General features: G+C 39.1%; 2 protein-coding genes across 7 annotated transcripts in view; one reads left to right on the forward strand and one right to left on the reverse strand.

Moving 5' to 3' along the window:
* Positions 1 to 20,619, reverse strand: part of LOC141422477 (neutral amino acid uniporter 4-like) — a 449,783-nt gene that overhangs the window by 352,465 nt on the left and 76,699 nt on the right. The window lies entirely within an intron of this gene.
* Positions 1 to 20,619, forward strand: part of LOC141421463 (deuterosome assembly protein 1) — a 409,755-nt gene that overhangs the window by 311,568 nt on the left and 77,568 nt on the right. Inside the window, exons 1-2 of one of the 6 annotated variants that reach the window (XM_074067887.1) lie at positions 17,810 to 17,892; positions 18,940 to 19,009. The exons of the other annotated variants lie outside the window; for them this stretch is intronic. Coding sequence (XP_073923988.1) covers positions 18,981 to 19,009 — 29 coding nt within the window. The 5' untranslated portion in view covers positions 17,810 to 17,892; positions 18,940 to 18,980. Of the gene's footprint in view, positions 1 to 17,809; positions 17,893 to 18,939; positions 19,010 to 20,619 lie in introns of those variants that run through there. 6 annotated transcript variants of the gene reach the window in all.

Consider the following 20,619-nt stretch of genomic DNA (forward strand, 5'->3'; position numbering starts at 1 on the left):
GCATAAAATTGGGATCCCAAAAAGCCACCTTCACAATAGAAGTAAATGAGGCACAATAGAGGACCTTAGTATACAGAACACGTAATTGACAGAACAATCTAGTTGTATTACAAATGTGTAAAACATAAGGGGATTGAACTTTGGTCACAAGATAAAAGCGAAAGCACACAAGGGAGATATGAGGATAGGTAAGACACCTAAAAAATTAGCTAGCATTTGTTGCCCTCAATGCAGAGAAACTAAAGCAGATACCTTAAAAGCAACTGAGGCCGATAGGAGAAGGGGACCAGGAACTACAGAAAAGGTTAGATCAAAAAGAATTAACCTAGAAGAGAACACACATGCATAGGAAATTAATGTGAGTCAGCTCTCTGTATAGCTATCCTTATTTCAACTAGCAAAAACCCTGTTCCTTCCTATTATTGCTTATACTCTCTCTTCAACAAAATTAGAGATGAGGGCAAAATAGTTTCTGCTGGGTATCAAGGGGGTGAGGGGAAAAGGGAGGGGGTGGAGTGGGTGGTAAGGGAGGGGATGGGGGCAAGGGGAGAAATGACCCAAGCATTGTATGCACATATGAATAATAAAAATAAATAAATAAATAAATAATAAAAATCTTTTTGTTGTACTGAGGAAAAAAAAACAAATGTGTAAAACAACCTCATGGAAAGAGGTGGAGGGAAAGGGGACTGATCTAAGCATCTTTTTAAATGAGTAGATTCTGACGGCTAAAGGGAAGATTAACTCCCATAGAGTACAGTTCACAATTCTGATACTGTGTTATACATATATGCTATAGTTGCACAATTAAATAAGTGGATAGCAAAAGGTGGGAACCAGCTTTTCACTATTGGAGTATGAGTTTACAGATAAGTAAGGGGAGGCTAGAATGAGCATGTGAATAATAGAGTTGGAGATATCTATATAAACTCATGTTTAGCTTAATACAGATATAAATGGTTACATGTAGAAACGTTTATAGATATGTTTATATAACAAGGGTTAGTATGAAATATATATTTCCTTCTCACGGCTGAAAGGGCCTAAAAGCAGTGACACTTAACCAGCCATGAACACACTCAATGCCCAGATATTGGTTTATAATTGTGTTCTTAATTAAAGGAACCAGGGCTTTCTAGAGAAATATGTGATGCTATAATTGGAACAGGATGTATACATACACAAGATGAGCCTGGAGCAGCATTTAATGCAGAAAGTACTGACGTTCTCCAAAATAATCCAAGAATTAAAAAACCCCAAACAAAAACAAAAGCCCACAATAATGAGGGCAACTGAAAGAGCTCTTCATGGCCAAAGCTGACATAATTTCAGAAATTAAAATATAAAAAATAAATAACATACCTTAAGGTTTTAATTCAAAGCACACAAGATATGTCCATGAATCCATACTGATAAAAACAAATGGAGGAGAGGATATAACTCTTCCATGCAGAAGAATTCAAAATGATTTATATAGACATTCTACCCTTCTTAAGATGAAACATAACTTGCTACTCTTTAAGTGTGGGCTACACATAATGACTGCCATAAGAGTACAGTATGGAAAGCAAGAGAAAGAGTAACTTTACAGTTGAGAGACATGGCAAACACTATCTCAACCAGATGACCAAGGTCAACATCAACAGTCATACATCTTATTGCAAGTATGTATCTTTGATACAATATGATAAAAATGGAACTTTGCCTCTGTGGCCTTCCTCATAGTCTAATAATGAGAAAAATATACAAATTCCAGTTGAGGGATATTTTACAAAAGACCTAACCAGAGCTCTTCAAAAGTATCAATATCAAAAACAAATTCCTGGAAATGTCACAGCCATGAGGTGCCAAAGGAGCTATAACTAAATGTGATGTGTTGTCTCTGATGAAATCCTTAAACAGAATAGTTGTTAGGAAAAAACTAAGGAAATCCAAATAAAACAGATTTTCATAAATGTGTCAGTTCTGGTTTGTGAGCTGGAACAAACAGACTGTACCAATGTAAAATGTTAATAATAGGGGCTACAAGCTGTGGTGTATATTGTAACTCTCTGTACTATGTCCAAGATTTTTCTGTAAATGCAAAACTTTTCTAAAGTAAGAAGGGTCATTTAAAAGGCACTGCGCAACCTGGTGGTGTGTGCCTGTTATCTCAGCACCTGTGAGGCATGAGTTTGAGGCCAGCTTGGATACACAGAGAAACTTTGTCTTAAAAAAAAAAATCAAAAACCACAACAAAGACACCAACAAAATGCACAAAAAAAATGGAACAGCAAAACATACCAACCTTGACTTTGGCACTGAGTGAAAGAAAACAGAAGGAAGGGAAAATTTTTGGAAATTTTTATCATAAGCTAACTCTCACACTTATTTTTCATTCATCCAAATTATGATGTTATCTAAAAATCCTCCTGTGGATATTTTAATATAATAAAGTGGTTTGGAGTTGTGCATGCCCTCAGCCTCAGCCATATCTCAAAAGCAAATCCAAAATTGCTTTAGAAGCAATACTGACCTTTAGTATTATTTTATGATAGGAATAGGAACTAATGAGAAGCCCTACTAGATCCAGATTTTATGTTACATGGCAGCAAACTAGGAAAATGTGAAGAAATTATTTGGAGGTACTTTAGAGCTGAGAATCTTTTTTTTAAGTTACAGTCTGGGCTGGGGATGTAGCTCAGTGACAGAGTGCTTGCTTAGCATGGGTGAGGCCCTGGGTTTACTCTCCAGCACACACACACACACACACACACACACACACACACACACACACACACTTCAACTTATGGGAGAACAACCTTTTTAAAGAGACAGTTACATATTTTTCTTCATCTAGTCTATTACTTTAAGAAAGATGTGTTGGAATTGAGTGTAAGATATAATCATGAATCCTCTTGAATCTCCTCTTAAGAGTTTTAATCTTGTTTTACCCTAAAATTTATGAGTATTAAGATCTGCTAATTCCAGGGGGGCTCCTGCACCACCACCAGATGCCAGCACACAAACCACTTGGGAAGACGCAGACCACAAGGTGAGCTAAGCGGCACGTGGTACTACCATGGACAACCCTGGGCCAGATCAGCATAGCCCCTGGGACAGACCAACCCCCACCCAGGGAAAAAAGAGAAACTGAATAATAAACAACAAAAAAAGACACGTAGCAAAAAAGGCGGGGCTCCCTGACCGGGATGAAGGAGGGAGGGGAAATCCCTCACGGAATAGTAAATAAACAAGCTGGCCAGAGAAGGCAGGAGCTGCGGCACTGCCCAGCAACCAGGAGCGGGAAAGCTTGTAAAAGTGGCAGTGGGAGGAAACCTCCACAGGAGAGGGAGGAAGACCAACTTCCCATGTGAACTGTAAATAAACATGCAGGCCTGAGAAAGCTGGTGCAGTGTCACCTCCCCCAGTGTGCTTGGAAAGGGGAAAGCTTGTAGCAGTGGCATTGCACACAGAACTCTAGTAAACAAAGCCTGCAGGGCCAGGTGAGTACTAAGCTCACCCCAGAGATCTGCATAAATAACGCCTCCAGCAACAGCAGGCTGACAGCAGTGGGCAGGTGAGTCACAGCCACAGATACCGTTCACAGAGCTGTCTCCAGACTCTTTTTTTTTCTCTCTTCCTTTGACGAGACAATAACAGAACTACACCTGTATGCTGAAAAACTTACTGAACCTGTATTGCATTTGAACTTGGGACACTTTGTGGGATTTTTTTTGTTTTGTGCTGTTTTGTTTTTTTTAGTTTTTGTTCCCCTTTGATGAGACAAAGATAGAACTACTTCTGAGACACCATCTCGAGGACTGGAGGCTGAGGGATGAACACCAAAATTATTAAGACTGAAACTTTATTGCATTTGAACTTGGAGATTTTTTTTATATTTTTTTTTCATTTATTTATTTTTTATTTTTATTTATTTATTTTTTATTTTTTATTTTCAATCCTCTCTCTGTCTCTCTAATGCCTGTTCAGCTTACTGTTCATTAGTACACTATCTCTCTCTGTTTATATTTTTGAAACTTTTTTTGTTTCTTTGTTTTGTTTTGTTTCTACTTGTTTATTTGCTTTTCCCTTTTTCTTTAAATTCTTTGCTTTCTATCTCCTCTCACCCTTCCATTCTAAATATCACTATTGTTATTACAAGCTAGAAAATACTTAATTGCACACAGTACAGGGACAATAACAACATCAAGGGCAATGACGGGAAGACAGAAAAAACAGGGAAACAGTTTCCCCACAGGAAAAAATTAGTACAGGAAAAGAGGGGAAGGAAGAAAGCAGATACTCAGATCCAGACTCGAAAAAAATGAAGATAAACTATGCCAAAGAACCCAATGAAGCCCACAAGAACAATCTAAAACAAGAAATACTACAGATATTCAATGAGAATTTTATAGAGATGATACTATATATGGTCAACAAAAATGTACAGGAGACACTCAAGAAATTCTAAGACAACAAAAATAGAGAATTTGAAAAAGCAAAAGAAGAAATAAAAGAAACCATAGAAGTACTGTATAAACACCAAAGTGAAACAAAGAACAAGATTAATAAAGATATAAATGAACTCAGGACAAAAAAGACAACATTAAAGAGGAAGGGACTCAGGATATGGAAAACCTCAGAAAAAAGAACGAAACAGAATTGCAAAACAAAATGGAAGGCCAATCCAGCAGAATAGAACAAACAGAAGACAGAATCTCAGAACTCAAACATGAAATAGTATTTAAAGGAAAAATTGAAGGACTATTAGTTAAACAACTCAAGACCTGTGAAAAGAAAATGCAAGAACTCACCAACTCCATGAAAAGACCAAACCTGAGAATCATGGGCATTGAAGAAGGAGAAGAGGTGCAAGTGAAGGGAATGCATAATATATTCAACAAAATAATAACAGATAATTTCCCAAATCTAGAGAAATCTATTCCCATATGGATGCAAGAGGCCTCCAGGACACCAAACAGACCAGATCAAAATAAACTACCTCACAACATATCATTAAAACAACAAGTACAGAAACTAGAGAAAGAATATTGAAGGCTGTAAGAGAGAAAAAACAAATAACATACAAAAGTAAACCCATCAAAATCACAGCAGACTTCTCAACAGAAACATTAAAAGCAAGAAGAGCTTGGGGTGAGGTCTTCTGAGACACTGAATGAAAATAACTTCAGCCCCAGGATACTCTACCCAGCAAAACTATCATTCAAAATAGATGGAGCAATAAAAGTCTTCCATGATAAGCAGAAACTAAAACAATATGTGACCACAAAGCCACGATTACAAAAGACTCTTCAAGGGATTCTGCACACAGAAAGTGAAACCCAACATAACCATGAAAGGGCAGGCAGCACCAAACTACAGGAAAAGAAAAGGCAAGAAAGTAAAGAGTAACCTCAATTTAGGTACACACAATCAAACCTTCAAACAACTAAGACAACTAAACAACAGGAATCATCACATACCTATCAGTACTAACACTTAATGTTAATAGACTTAATTCCCCCATCAAAAGACACCATTTGATGAAATGTATTTAAAAGGAAGATCCAACAATTTGTTGCTTACATGAGACCCATCTCACTGACAGAAATAAGCATAGGCTTAGGATGAAAGGCTGGAAGAAGACTTACCAAGCCAATGGCCCCCCAAAACAGGCAGGAGTACCAATACTTATCTCTGACAAAGTAGACTTCAAACCTACATTGATCAAACAAGATAAAGAAGGACATGCCATACTAATAAAAGGGGAAATAGACCAAAAGGAAATAACACTTATCAACCTATATGCACCCAATGTCAATGCACCCAATTTCATCAAACATACCCTGAAAGACCTAAAAGCATATATTAACTCCAACACAGTGGTTGTAGGAGACTTTAATACCCCATTATCATCAATAGATAGGTCATCCAAACAAAAAATCAATAAAGAAATCCTAGATCTAAAATATACCATAGATCAAATGGATCTACTTGATGTCTACAGAACATTTCATCCAACTTCTACACAATATACATTCTTCTCAGCAGCCCATAGAACCTTCTCCAAAACAGACTATATCCTAGGGCACAAAGCAAGACTCAGCAAATATAAGAAAATAGAAATTATACTGTGCATACTATCTGATCACAATGCAATAAAACCAGAACTCAACAACAAAAGTAAAGACAAAAAGCATGCAAACAGCTGGAAACTGAATAACTCATTACTTAATGAACAATGGGTCATTGATGAAATAAAGGAGGAAATTAAAAAGTTCTTGGAAGTCAATGAAAATGAAAAACACAACCTACCAGAACCTATGGGACACAGCAAAGGCAGCCCTGAGAGAAAAGTTCGTAGCCATGAGTGCGTATATTAAAAAAACTGAAAGATCCCAAATCAATGACCTAATGATACATCTCACACTCCTAGAAAAACAAGAATAAGCACATCCCAAAACAAATAGAAGGAGAAAAATAATAAAAATAGCTGAAATCAATGAAATAGAAACCAAAAAACCATACAATCAATAAAACAAAAAGTTGGTTCTTTGAAAAATAAACAAGATCAACAGACCCCTGGCAAACCTGACTAAAAGGAGGAGAGAAAAAACCCAAATTAATAGAATCAGGAATGCAAAAGGGGAGATAACAGCAAACACCACGGAAGTCCAGGAAATCATCAGACACTACTTTGAGAACCTATATTCAAATAAATTAAAAAATCTTAAAGAAATGGACAGATTTCTAGATACATATGATCATCCAAAACTGAACCAAGAGGATATTAATCACCTGAATAGATCTATAACACAAAATGAAATTGAAGCAGCAATCAAGAGTCTCCCCCAAAAGAAAAGTCCAGGACCTGATGGATTCTCTGCTGAATTCTATCAGACCTAAAAGAAGAACTGATACCAACCCTCCTTAAACTGTTCCACGAAATAGAAAGGGAAGGAAAACTGCCTAACACATTTTATGAAGACAGTATTACACTTATCCCAAAACCAGGCAAAGACACCTCCAAAAAGGAGAACTATAGGTCAATCTCCTTAATGAACATTGACGCAAAAATCCTCAACAAAATAATGGCAAATCGAATTCAACAACACATCAGAAAGTTCATTCACCATGACCAAGTAGGCTTCATCCCAGGAATGCAGGGGTGGTTCAACATACGAAAATCAATAAACATAATAAACCACATTAACAGAAGCAAAAACAAAAACCACATGATGATCTCAATAGATGAAGAAAAAGCTTTTGATAAGATCCAACATCATTTCATGATAAAAGCTCTAAGACAACTAGGAATAGAAGGAAAGTTCCTCAACATTATAAAAGCTATATATGACAAACCTACAGCCAGCATTATACTTAATGGAGAAAAACTGAAACCATTCCCTCTAAAATCAGGAACTAGACAAGGATGCCCAAAATCTCTACTACCATACAACATAGTACTAGAATTCCTAGCCAGAGCAATTAGGCAAGAAGAAGGAACAAAAGGAATACAAATAGGTAAAGAAACTGTCAAAATATCCCTGTTTGCAGATGACATGATCCTATCCCTTAAAGACCCAAAAAATTCTACTCAAAAGCTCCTAGACACCATCAATAGCAATAGCAGGTGACAGGATATAAAATCAACATAGAAAAATCATTAGCATTTCTATACACTAATAATGAACAAACTAGGAAGAATATATGAAAACAATTCCATTTACAATAGCCTCAAAAAAAATCAAATACCTAGGTGTATACCTAACAAAGGATGTGAAAGACCTCTACAAGGAAAACTATAAACTTCTGAAGAAAGATTGAGGAAGACTATAGAAAGTGGAGAGATCTCCCATGCTCATGGATTGGTAGAATCAACATAGTAAAAATGTCTATATTCCCTAAAGTAATCTACATGTTTAATGCAATTCCCATCAAAATTCCAATTGACATTCATTAAAGAGATTGAAAAATCTACCATTAAATTTATATGGAAACATAAGAGGCCATGAATAGCTAAGGCAATACTCAGTCAAAAGAACAATGCTGGAGGTACCATGATACCCGACTTCCAACTATATTACAAAGCAATAACAATAAAAACAGTGTGGTACTGGCACAAAAACAGACATGAAGACCAGTGGAACAGAATAGAGGACCCAGATATGAAGCCACACAACTATAACCAACTTGTCTTTGACAAAGGAGCTAAAAATATACGATGGAGAAAAAGCAGCCTCTTCAACAAAAACTGCTGGAAAAACTGGTTAGCAGTCTGCAAAAAACTGAAACTAGATCCATGTATATCACCCTATACCAATATTAACTCAAAATGGATCAAAGATCTTAATATCAGACCCCAAAATCTAAAGCTGATACAGGAAAGAGTAGGAAATACTCTGGAATTAGTAGGTATAAGTAGGGTTCCCAATGGAACCCCAGCAGCACAGCAACTAAGAGATAGCATAGATAAATGGGACTTAATAAAACTAAAAAGCTTCTGTTCAACAAAGAAATGGTCTCTAAACTGAAGAGACCACCCACAGAGTGGGAGAAAATATTTGCCAGCTACCCATCAGACAAAGGACTGATAACCAGAATATATAGGGAACTTAAAAAACTAAATTCTCCCAAAATTAATGAACCAATAAAGAAATGGGCAAGTGAAATAAAGAGAACTTTCTCAAAAGAAGAAATTCAAATGGCCAAAAAACACATGAAAAAATGCTCACCATCTCTACCAATAAAGGAAATGCAAATTAAAACCATGCTAAGATTCCACCTCGCCCCTGTTAGAATAGCCATCACTTAGCAACACCACTAACAACAGGTGTTGGCAAGGATGCGGGGAAAAAAGAACCCTCTTACACTGTTGGTGGGAATGTAAACTAGTACAACTACTCTGGAAAAAAATGTGGAGGCTATTTAAAAAGCTAAACATTGATCTACCATATGATCCAGCAATACCACTCTTGGGGATATACCCAAAAGACTGTGACACATTTTACTCCAGAGGCACCTGCACACCCATGTTTATTGCAGGACTATTCACAATAGCCAAGTTATGGAAACAGCTAAGATGCCCTACTACTGACAAATGGATTAAGAAAATGTGGTATTTATACACAATGGAATTTTATGCAGCCATGAAGGAGAACGAAATGTTATCATTCACTAGTAAATGGATGGAATTGGAGAACATCATTCTGAGTGAGGTTAGCCTGGCTCAAAAAACCAAAAATCGTATGTTCTCCCTCACTTGCGGACATTAGATCAAGGGCAAACACAACAAGGGGATTGGACTATGATCACATGATAAAAGCAAGAGCACACAAGGGAGGGGTGAGGATAGGTAAGACACCTAAAAAACTAGATAGCATTTGTTTCCCTCAATGCAGAGAAACTAAAGCAGATACTTTAAAGCAACTGAGGCCAATAGGAGAAGGGGACCAGGCCAGGAACTAGAGAAAAGGTTAGATCAAGAAGAATTAACCTAGAAGGTAACACACATGCACAAGAAAGCAATGTGAGTCAACTCCCTGTATAGCTATCCTTATCTTAACTAGTAAAAACCCTTGGTCCTTCCTGTTATTGCTTACACTATCTGTGCAACAAAATTAGAGATAAGGGCAAAATAGTTTCTGCCGGGTATCGAGGGGATGGAGGGGAGAAGGAGGGGACGGGGGGATAAGGGCAGGGGTGGGGGAAGGGGAGATAAATGACCCAAACATTGTATGCATATATGAAGAAAAAAAATAAAGAAGCATTTTGCAACAACAAAAAAAACTAAAGTTGTATAAGAAGTGCTTATTAAAAAAAAAAGTGTCCAGAGTAAGCAGGAAGTCTGTATTTCTACTTCTGTCACAGTTCAGTTGTAAGTAAAGCCCTTCTCTCCTTGATTTCAGGCAGCACCAACTAACTATCAAACAGCCTGAAGACAGAAAATTTTCTGACAAGACAGAAAGTGGGATTTTATACCAGGAGTCAGCAAACTACTTCTCCCTGCAGGCCAAATTTGGCCCAGTCTATTTTGTATGGTGCAAACTAAAATGGTTTTTATATTTTTAAAAGCTTATAAAAGAAGGAGTACATGATAGATTTATATGGCCTGCAAAACCTAATAAAATATTCACTATCTTTTGGGGAAAAAAGTGTAAACCTCTATGGAAGAATTCAACCTCAATCCTGCCCTCAAAGATGTCCCAGACATAAAGTTCTCATAGTGAAAAATTATGAAACACCCAATAAAATGAGACAACACGATTAACACTTAGCAGTAATGGGTCCAAATTATTTCAGATAGTAGAATTATAAGACACAGAACAGAAAATAACTATAGTATTTTAAAATTAACATAAAAATTACAAGATAAATTTGAACATTTTGACAGAAAAGTTATAAAATATATAAAATGACACAGATGATTTGCAAATAATCAAGTTAGTTAATTTTTTCTTTTACTCTTTTTTCAAAGTTAAGTATTTTAAAACTTCAAATTCAAGAAATACTTCCCGAGTCTTCTCTATGTCCTAAATCATTCCTAATACATTATCTGTTCTTACATTCTTAGCAAAAAATTCTATTAATAAATACTGAAGTTGTAAAATCCTTGCATGAAAATATTCCCCATTATTTTTCTTTCCCCATAATCTCTATACTTCTTTCTGATCTATTTTCAAGTTCACAAATTCTCTCTCCACCTGTATCAAATCTACCATCACACCTATTTTTTGCTTTATTTTTGGTTATTAGTAATTTTTTAATTTTAGAATTTCTATTCTAGTTTTAGAATTTCTTTTCAAATATGCTAAGTGACTTTTTTCTTTGGAGACAGGGTCTTGCTAAATAGCTCAGGATGGCCTCAAATTCATGATCCTTCTTTTTTATAGTTAGTGTTCCCTGAAAATTTTTATAACCTTGTCTTTTATTTCTTTAACTATAACATCCACATTTTAAATAATCTTTGTCTGATTCCAATATCTGAAATTCTTGTGGTTCTGTTTCTGTGTTCTGTTGCTTTTACTAGTTTTGCCTAATGCTATCTCATTTCTTGGTCCCACATTACATGTGTATTCTGGTCATTGTATTTGAGAAATTACTTGGAGCATCATTTGTGGCCAAGAAAGATTATGTCTTCACCAGAGAACATATGTACTTGCTTCCTCCAAAGTCTTAATCTACCAGAGCATACCAACTATTCCAAACTCAAAGATTACTTCTGTGCTCCAAAACCATATTGCAAATCAGTGAGACACTTATTCATTACTACATCATCATTCTTCTGAGGGCAAAGACTTTGACATCTCAGACTAAGGACAAACTTTTACTTACTGATGCCCCACCTTGTGTGATCCTATGATTTGTCTTTTTGCACCATGGCATCACTAAACTACCAAAACTGCTGCTCAGTTTTGCAGCTTTTTCTTTCAGAGCATCAAATGCCTTAAAGGCAAAAGGAGTGTTGGGGGATGGGCTCACTCTCTAGGTTTTTGTCTTTTCCTCTATTTTGCCTCAATAATTTTTCTTCCGTATGTTAGCTAAGGACCTGAAAGATTTTTTACAGAGATGAGCTCTTGGAGAGAGGTCATTAAACAGGCAGACACAATTTTCCTTCCTAGTTACATTTATTTTTCCTACTAGGGATCTTTCATTTCGCCAATGCCCTGTCTAGCTCCAAGAAGTAAGTATTCTGTATATAAAACTTGAACTCATGATTATACAAAAATCTTTCTAATATCCAAGACAGGCTGGAAAAATTTCAAAACCACAGTGACAAAATACTAATGGTCCATAAAAAAGGAAAAGTATAGGAAAAAATCATGATAGCTATTGTCCTAAGAATTGGTTTTGTTTTCTAAACCTGCAATGAGACCTCGTGTTTCTAACTCTTATCAGGAAAACATGCTCCCTTTGTAGCAAGGCCCCTGGCTCAGCAAATACTGAGACGTAAGGCCTGAATTCTCTTTGGAGAAGCAACCCTGACTTGGGACAATTGACAGATTGACATGCATGACTCAATGAGTGACCTGCCTGCCTACAGGCCCTAAATTATGTATTTCTCTTTAGCTGTTCATTCCTTCTCCCACCCATCCATTTGATTCTGTGAATGAGAAGAGTCTTGATAAAAAAGTAGAGAATACATTCTGAAGAGAGAAAGAGGAAGAGCATCAAAATCACAAAAGAGGGACAGGACAGCTGAAAACGAGGAGAAACAAAAAAGTGACAAAAATAAGTAGGAAATGGACTGCATCGCCAATCCTGGCTGCCTGGAGTAAGGAGGGAAGACACAACCACAAGGTAAGCCAGGTGGTCCTAGTGACAGACTGGTAGACTTAGCTTCAGGATAAGCCAACAAGCCTTAAACCCAGTGTGGGTATTTGATATGACAGTCACTAGTCCTGCATGCAGGTCAACACTGGAGAAGAAAGACACTTTGTCACTCCTCCATACCTCAGAGTGCTATACACAGGTGCCATCTTGACAGGAAGTCTTGTTTGTTTGAGACTGAGCTACTCTGGGGACCTGTAAAAGAGGGACAGTCACGGCTCAGGAGCCTGAGAGCATGCTGCCATGGTACCTGGGTAGGAGACGACCATGAGAGGCACTATGGAGAGCAGGAGGGTCTGACCTAGACCTGTTGAGAAGTTTTAGCAGGGAGCTTGGGCAGTGACAGACACAGTGGTTGGTACCCTTCTCCTCTGGCAAAGCAGAGCTCCAAGCCCATGGCTGGCAGAGTGCTCATGCTATGCCTCCCAGCTACAAAGGAGTTGTTACCAGGTGGGACTAAGAACTCTGGGCCCAGGTCCCTTGGGCCACATGATTTTCCCAGCCTCCTCCCCATAGGGTGCTTAAATGAGCGGCAGGTTCTGAAAATGCTGACACTGGCAGAAAGAGTCCCTGAGTCCTCAGGTCTCCTCTTCCAGTCTAGAACTTGGTACTCTGTTTGCTCCCCACTCTCAATGCATTCAGGGGGAACCTCTAGGCTTGAACACTTGATACCCTGCCTGACCCACAGGCTGCAAGAACCCTAACCAGCCCACTCTAAACACTAGGAAAAACAAGAGACTGCAGCTAGTTTTCTCCCCTCTGAGTGGTGCTGAGGATTGGGCTCAGTGCCCCAACCACATGGGTGAATATATGGCTACTGAAGTATACCCCTAGTCCAGTGGAGAGAAACTGTACCTCAACTCTATCACTACTCAGCCCTACGTGAACATTAAGAATACTTCAACTGAAAAACTACAATTAAAACCTCCAATAACTTGACCTCAGATGTGAAAATCCAAACACAGAAACAAAATATTTGACAAAATAAGGTAATATGATTTCTTCAAAAGTCAATTCCACAATGACAGACTATAATGATAGTGGACATAAAAGTACAGATATAAAACCAGAATAGTAATAGTGGGTTACTATTAATACCCTACTCTCACCAATAGATAGGTCATCCAGACCAAAAAAAAAAAAAAGAAAAACTTCAGAGTTAAGCTGGAATGTAGATTAAATGGATTTAACAGACATCTACAGAATAATCCACCCATCAGCCACAGATAACACATTCTTCTCAGCAGCCCATGGACTATTCTCTAAAATAGATTAAATGTGAGGACATAAAAGTCTCAACAAAAACAAGTAAATTGAACTAACTTCCTGATTTTATCAGACTACATTGGAATAAAACAAGAAAACAACAGCAAGAGAAACTACAGGAAATCTACAAACACATAGACTGAACAAGACATGAGGGGGAATCAGGAAATTCCTAGAAGCAAATGAAAATGAAAACCATGAGTTGCCAGAACCTTTGGGACAAAATAACCAAAACCAAACAAACAAAAACAGGAAAGAAAAAAAAAAACAACAGTGCTGAGAGTGCCTACATAAGAAATCACAGGGCTGTAGGCGTGGCTCGAATGGTAGTGCCTGTCTAGCAAGTACAAAGCCCTGAGTTCAAAGTCTAGAACAGGCCAAAAAGAATCACAAAGATCTCAAATAACCTAATGAAGCACCCTTAGCTCTTAGAAAAACAAGAAACTGAAAATAGTAGGTGGAAGGAAATAACAAAATCAGGGCAGAAATTAATGAAAGGGAGTCTAAAGGAATGATATAAAAAATCAGTGAAGCAAATAATAATTTTTTAAAAGAGAAGATAAAGATAAACAAGATTTACAAACTCTTAGCCAAACTCACCTAATGAAAAAGAGAGGAAACCCAAATTAATAAATTTAGAGATGAAATGGGGACATTACAATAAATGAAATTCAGAGGATCATTAGGGAATATTTCAAAAGATTATATTGTAATAACTGCAAAATCTAGAACGAATAAATTCCTAGATGCATATGGCTAGCAAAAATTGAACCAAGAAGTTATAAACAAACTTGCTGCTACCTGTAACAAGCAATTACATTGAGGTAGTAATAGAGTCTCCCTACAAAGAAAAGCCGAGGACCAGACAAATTTACTGCAAAATTATATCAACCCAGGATCAATACTCCTCAAAGTATTCCATAAAATAGAAAGAGAAGGAATGTTACCAAACTCATTCTATGAAGCCAGAATTATCCTCCTACCAAAACAGGATAAGAACACACACACACATGAAAACTACAGACCAATTTCCTTGATGAACATAGATGCAAAAATTCTCAATAAAATACTTGTGAACCAAACCTAACAACACATTAAAAATATCATATACCAGGATCAAGTTGATTTCATGCCATGGATGCAAGGATGCAAAGATACAAAAATGGGTTAAAATATGCAAATCAATAAACATAAGAATCAGGACAAAAATCCCATGATCATCTCAATAGGTGCAGAAAAGGCCTTTGAAATATTTAACATCGCCTCATGAAGAAGCTAGAATAGAAAAACTAGGAATAGAAAAATAAACTGTGCTACTAAAAGCAACCTACACATTCAATGCAGTCCCCTTCAAAATTGCAATGTTACTCTTCACAAAAATAGAAAAATCAACTCAAAAATTCGTGTGGAAGTACAAAAGTCCGTAGCCAATGCAATCCTGAGCAAAAAGAAATATGCTAGAGGCATTACAATACCTGATTTCAATTTATACTACACAGTCATATGGTAACAAAAATAGCATGGTACTGTCACAAAAACAGAAGCGTAGATCCATGAAATACAAGACCCACACAGCTGCAGCCACCTGATTTTTGACAAAGGTGCCAAAAATGTATGTTGGAGAATAGACAGTCTCTTCAACAAATGATGGTGAGAAAACTGGATATCCACATATAGAAGACTGAAACTAGATCCTTATCTCTCACTTTGTACACACACACAAAAAAACTTCCAAGCTGCTACTACAGGAAAAGTAGGGAATTACTTGGAGCTATAGATACAAGCAATGACTTTATGAACAGGACTACAATAATAAAGGAAAAACAAGCAAGACTGACAAATGGGATGGCATCATATTACAAAGCTTCTGCACATCTAAGGAAACTACTACCAAAATTTCAAGATGGCCTACACAGAATAGGAGAAATTCTTTACCAGCTACTCATCAGACAAGTGATTAACGTGTTGGTAAAATGTAAATTAGTGTGGTCACTATGGAAGTCAATATGGAGTTTCCTCAAAAAACTAAAATAGAACTACCACATGAGCCTGCTATACCACTCCTGGCCATATAGCTGAAGGAATGTAAGTTGGATACAATAGAAACACCTGCACAGTCATGTTTATAGCAGCACTATTCACAATAGCCAGCAAATGGAATCAGCCTAGGTGCCCATCGATGGATGAATGGATAAAGAGTAGTCATAGTGTTCCCTCCTTTGGACTCAGGACCTCCCAAATCAACTCATCCCTTTCTAAACAATTTCATCTGAGAATATCTAACAATAGGTGAGAATTCAAGTCTTTTAGATACTACTTACTGAAGGGTGAGGTTGAGGAGGCTGGTCATTGTATCTTAATTCTTAACACTCATTTTGAAATGAAAGTCTTTATTGCTATGAAATTGAATGGAGGAGGGGGTCTAGTCTATATATAAATTTTCCTAGAATACATTACAGTATACATCTTCTCACATATTTTCTAAGTCCTCCTCCTCTTTCTTCTGAAAATGTGAAATCTATAACTACTTATGCAAGAGCCAGACTGCTAAAGAAACCTATCCAACCCTAGTCCTTTGATAGAATTTGAAGAGCCCTGGATTTGAAGCAAGATGGAGTAAGATGACCTAGGTTCATATCTCAGTTGCACTTGAACTAGATTATCTTCTTTAAGCCTGAGTTTCTTAATTTGCTAAAATGAATTATTAGTATCACCTGTTACAAGGTGATTAATTTCTAATTGTTAAGATTTTCTATTTGCATTCAGCTTTCATAACTTTACATCAACTTACTACGTTAATATGGCTGTTGATTTACCATCAACACACATTCCTCCATCCGGTTTCAACTGAATTTCATAAAACCATTTTTTGTGTCTGAAAGGAAGTAATAAACGTGAAAGTACTTTCCAATGGCAAAGATCTTCCCTGGGCAAATGATCTTGGGTACTCTGAAAGTTCATTAAATCTCCTTCCTACTTCCTTAGGTCAGAGAAAATACACTGACCCATTCAATTTGGACAAGAATAAAGAATATGACTACGGTTTTAAGGTTTTCAGAATAATGGAAAATTTTAAGATGAAATAATCACTTTCTTCATTCAATCGTTACATGAGAGCTAGGCAGCACTAATTAAATTTAATATCCTGGGTTACTGTACACAATTCACCTATGAAACTGGATTTATCAAGGCACAAAAAATGGTTTTATGAAATTCAGATGAAACTGGGTGGAGGAATGTGTGGTGATGTTAAATTGTTAGCCATATTAAAGTAGTAAGTTGATGTAAAGTTATGAAAGCTGAATGCAAATAGAAAATTTTAACAATTAGAAATTACTCAACTGGGTCTATTGAGAAAGACTTGTGTTCTTAAAATAAATGCAGCAATGTTTCCCAAACTTAAAATTCAAGTGCTTAAAAAAGCTACTCAAATACAGTATATGTATTTGTCCTTTCATTTACTCTGTGAAATCCAGAGGGAGGAACAGGGATTCTGTCACCAATTATTCTTGGAATTTGGCAGAAAAAGTAAAGAGTTTGGAATCAGTCACCTTAAGTTCCGACCCAGTTCCCGGGCCCCCACCCCCATCCCCTGCTTAGAAGCTATTTCCTTCTCCCTAAAAAGGAGGCCACGCAGTCTGCTCGCCTCACTGCCAAGTTTTCCAAGAACCCAACTTGGCGTATGGGAATGACAGGTACAAATGCCATGGCCACCAAGTCCGAGTAAGAAACCCAGCTCTTCGGCTGCAGGCCCAGGGTGAGTAGAGAGCAGGGTAGCTCTCTCGAAGCCCACGTCGATTTCTTTTCCACACCATTTCACAAGCGGGGCAGGGGGAATGGGCAGGGGTTCAAGGAACCTGGATTCAGAACTTCCCGGCCCTTTACTGGGCTCCTTCGTCGCATCGGCGGTTCCTGCATTAACAAGGATTGCCCGCGTTGCTGGGTGCGGGCCCGGGCGAGCCAAAGGCATCACCAGAGGAAAGGACTCCACGTGAGGAGCCCCTGGGCGCGCAACGGGCGGTCCCGCCACGCCTGGGAAGTTGGCGCGCGGGGCAGGGGGGCGGGGCGCGCGGGCCGCGGTCCATGGCAACGTGAAGCGGCGGCGCGGCGGACGCGGAGCGCGCGGAGACCAAGGCCCCAACGGCCGGTGGCCGCGCGGGGAGCACGCGGGAGCGCGGGAGGCGGCGCCCGCGGGCCGGGGCGAAGCGGAGCCGAGGCGGAGCGGGGCGGGCCCGGCGGGTGGTGACCCGCGGCCCTGCTCCCAGGCGTGCGTCCCCTCGGCGAGCCGGGCACGGGCGGCGCGGCGCAGCGCAGGTAACCGGCCCGGGACCTCCTCTGCCGAGGCCCGGGACCTCCTCCGCCGAGGCCGGGCTTGCTGAGGGGCGGGCTCGGGTCCGGAGCCCGCGGGGACTCGGGGCGCGGGGGTCGGGCGCGGCGCGGGCGGCCACGGCGAAGGTCCCCCGACCTGCGTGGCCCACGCACCTGCCCTGTGGCCTTGGCGAGCCACGTGACTGACTTGTGCCTCGGTTTCCCCGAGAACCTCTGAAAGGTGTGCTCTGGTTTTCTAGTGCTTTTTCCCAGCGCACTGTCCCCGACCCCCGGGCCCCGCGGCTGCGCACACCTGCTCCAGAGTCTCGAATTCCCCCCTGGGTGGAAGAGAGTTCGGAGCCTCCCTCCTCCCCCACCTCCCCCCTCCTCCCCCACCTCCAGTGCGACCTAGCCCATTTGTGTGCAGGGATTCGGGGAACCTAAGTGCTTTTCAATTCTTTGTCCATTTGTCCTAACAGATTATTTTTTGAATAAGACTTTGTTCCTGGGGTTAAAAAAAAAAAGATTAGGGAAGTACTAACAGCCCTACTTTGTCAAGAGGTGCCCACAAAGCCATAGAGGAATTGTAAATTTTCCATTTGAAGGCAGTCTTAGAATTTTGTCCTAAATTTCATGATATAGCATTCTAACGAAACGCAGATAAGACCAAAGAAGGTATGTCCTCAAAGGCAAAACTTTAGGGGATCCACCAGGATAGAAAGTTTGAGAACCTTTAGCTGGAACTCCTCTTGAAAGGAACTCTTTTTATGCACCTTCCTGCACGTAGAAATTTGGAATGTAGCAGGTTCCACCTTGATGTTCAGATGCAGTAGATGGGTGCTCATTTCAGTCAGCACCAGTAGTCCAGCTATCACTTAACCAGTCTCAGGCATGCTGACACTCAAAAACACAAGCCCACGTTTTGTAGAACTAACAGTTGCCGCTCTCAAAAACTCACGTTAAGTGCTTTGTCAGCAAAATGTCATGTTTTATAGCTTTATTAAGCTTATTGGTGTAAGCATTTCAGGAATCTAGATCACTTTCCCCCAACAGATTAAAAATCAAGAAATATAAGCCAGATGTAGCAGTTTGACATGGAGAACCAAGCTCATAACACAATGGGGTAAGTGCTGAGAAATTTCTACTTAAGTTTATGTTTTACTATGCCAGAAACGTCTGATGAATTTTGAAATTTATTGTTAATGGAGGGATGTGCCAATTATTTGTGGCAAAAAAGAATGTCAAATGATTTCTTTAAAAAAATTTTAGTGTGAGTCTTTCTAATTTTGACTGTGTCAGCAGTCAAAAATTATTATTTTCCAATTTTTAATAAGTGTGTCCAATGTCTTAGATGATGGTGCCCAGGCTCCCTCCACAGTGCATCAAGGCCTGACCGGTTTGGGCCTTTCTTGCTGCATTGAGCATCCCCAGTTTCCATCTACTCCTGCTCTTAATATAGAACACACTTTGTCATCTCTTAAACACAGCCTCAAAATAGATCCAGCTCTACAAAACAACAAGAACTGCATATTTTACCAAATGTCTCGTGAAAAGATATAGAATTTTTGTAGCATTCACTGTGGTAGAACATGAATCAAATTTCTTTTCACAAATATCTTTCTTCCTCCCTTTCCTGCCACTTGTACCACAAAAGTTTTCTCCTTATTGTTTTAGTAGCCAGCTGGCCACTGGCTGTCGTCAGAGCTTGGGGGCTAGGGTGTGGAAGTGGCATGACAGTGCCCAGTCTTGATTATGCCTGCCTCTGGCACTAGCTACACATTCCAGGTGTCTCTCTTTTACTGATTCTCATGACACTGTGTCTTTGACATCAGACTAAAGGAAAGCTCATAGGCCTCCATACAAATAACTGTCACTTTTTAGCCCCTCCTCCTTACAACACAGCCTCGTATCATTTTCATTTTACAAAAGGAAAACTGAATATATTACAGCTTAAGCTCTTGCAGCAAAGATCCCAAAATTAAATAACATTAAAGTTTATTTTTATTTCATAAGTAGTCCAGAGAGAAGCAGACTGGGATTGGTGGAGCGTGCTGTCATCTTCACTGTGTAATATCCATCTCTGGATCTTCAGTGATAGCTTTAGCTTCCACCAGCATGACTGTGCCACTTCATTCACGACTGTACTCTTATAGGAGGGAAGGGAAAGAGTAAGAGGAGACAGTAAGGCCTTTCCTTTCAGGAGTGGGACCTAGAGTGGCAGGCCTCACTTCTGTTCACTGTCTGTTGGCCAGACCTCAGTCCCAGCTACCTGCAAGAAAAGCTAGGAAATGTGATCTTTACAATATAGACTGTCCTCTATTTGTGATGGTTCATGATTACATGAAAGTGACACATGTTCAGTGTAAACCATTCAGATTTTGAATCTGGATTTTATTCCAGGCTAGTGATACACAGTGTGATCCTCTAGACAGCAATAGTGAGCTGAAGCTCCCAGTTAGTGCATGTGATCAGTGGGATAGACAGCCATCTGTGGGATAGTAATGCACCTGTGCTAAGCTAGGAGGTTCAGTAGGTCAGGTTATTAAATGCATTTTCTTTTCAACTTACAATATTTTCATTTTATAATACATCTGTCTGGACATGACCCTGTTGTAAGTTAAGGGGCATCTATAAAGGAAAAAGAGTAGATATTACGGAATAACTGGCAGCCTCTACCACATCGAGACTTAGGAAGACAGAGAGAAGAGAAGGAAGGAAGGAATTTACCCCCAG

The sequence above is a fragment of the Castor canadensis genome, chromosome 1 (genome assembly GCF_047511655.1).
Source record: "Castor canadensis chromosome 1, mCasCan1.hap1v2, whole genome shotgun sequence".
Taxonomy (NCBI): Eukaryota; Metazoa; Chordata; class Mammalia; order Rodentia; family Castoridae; genus Castor; species Castor canadensis.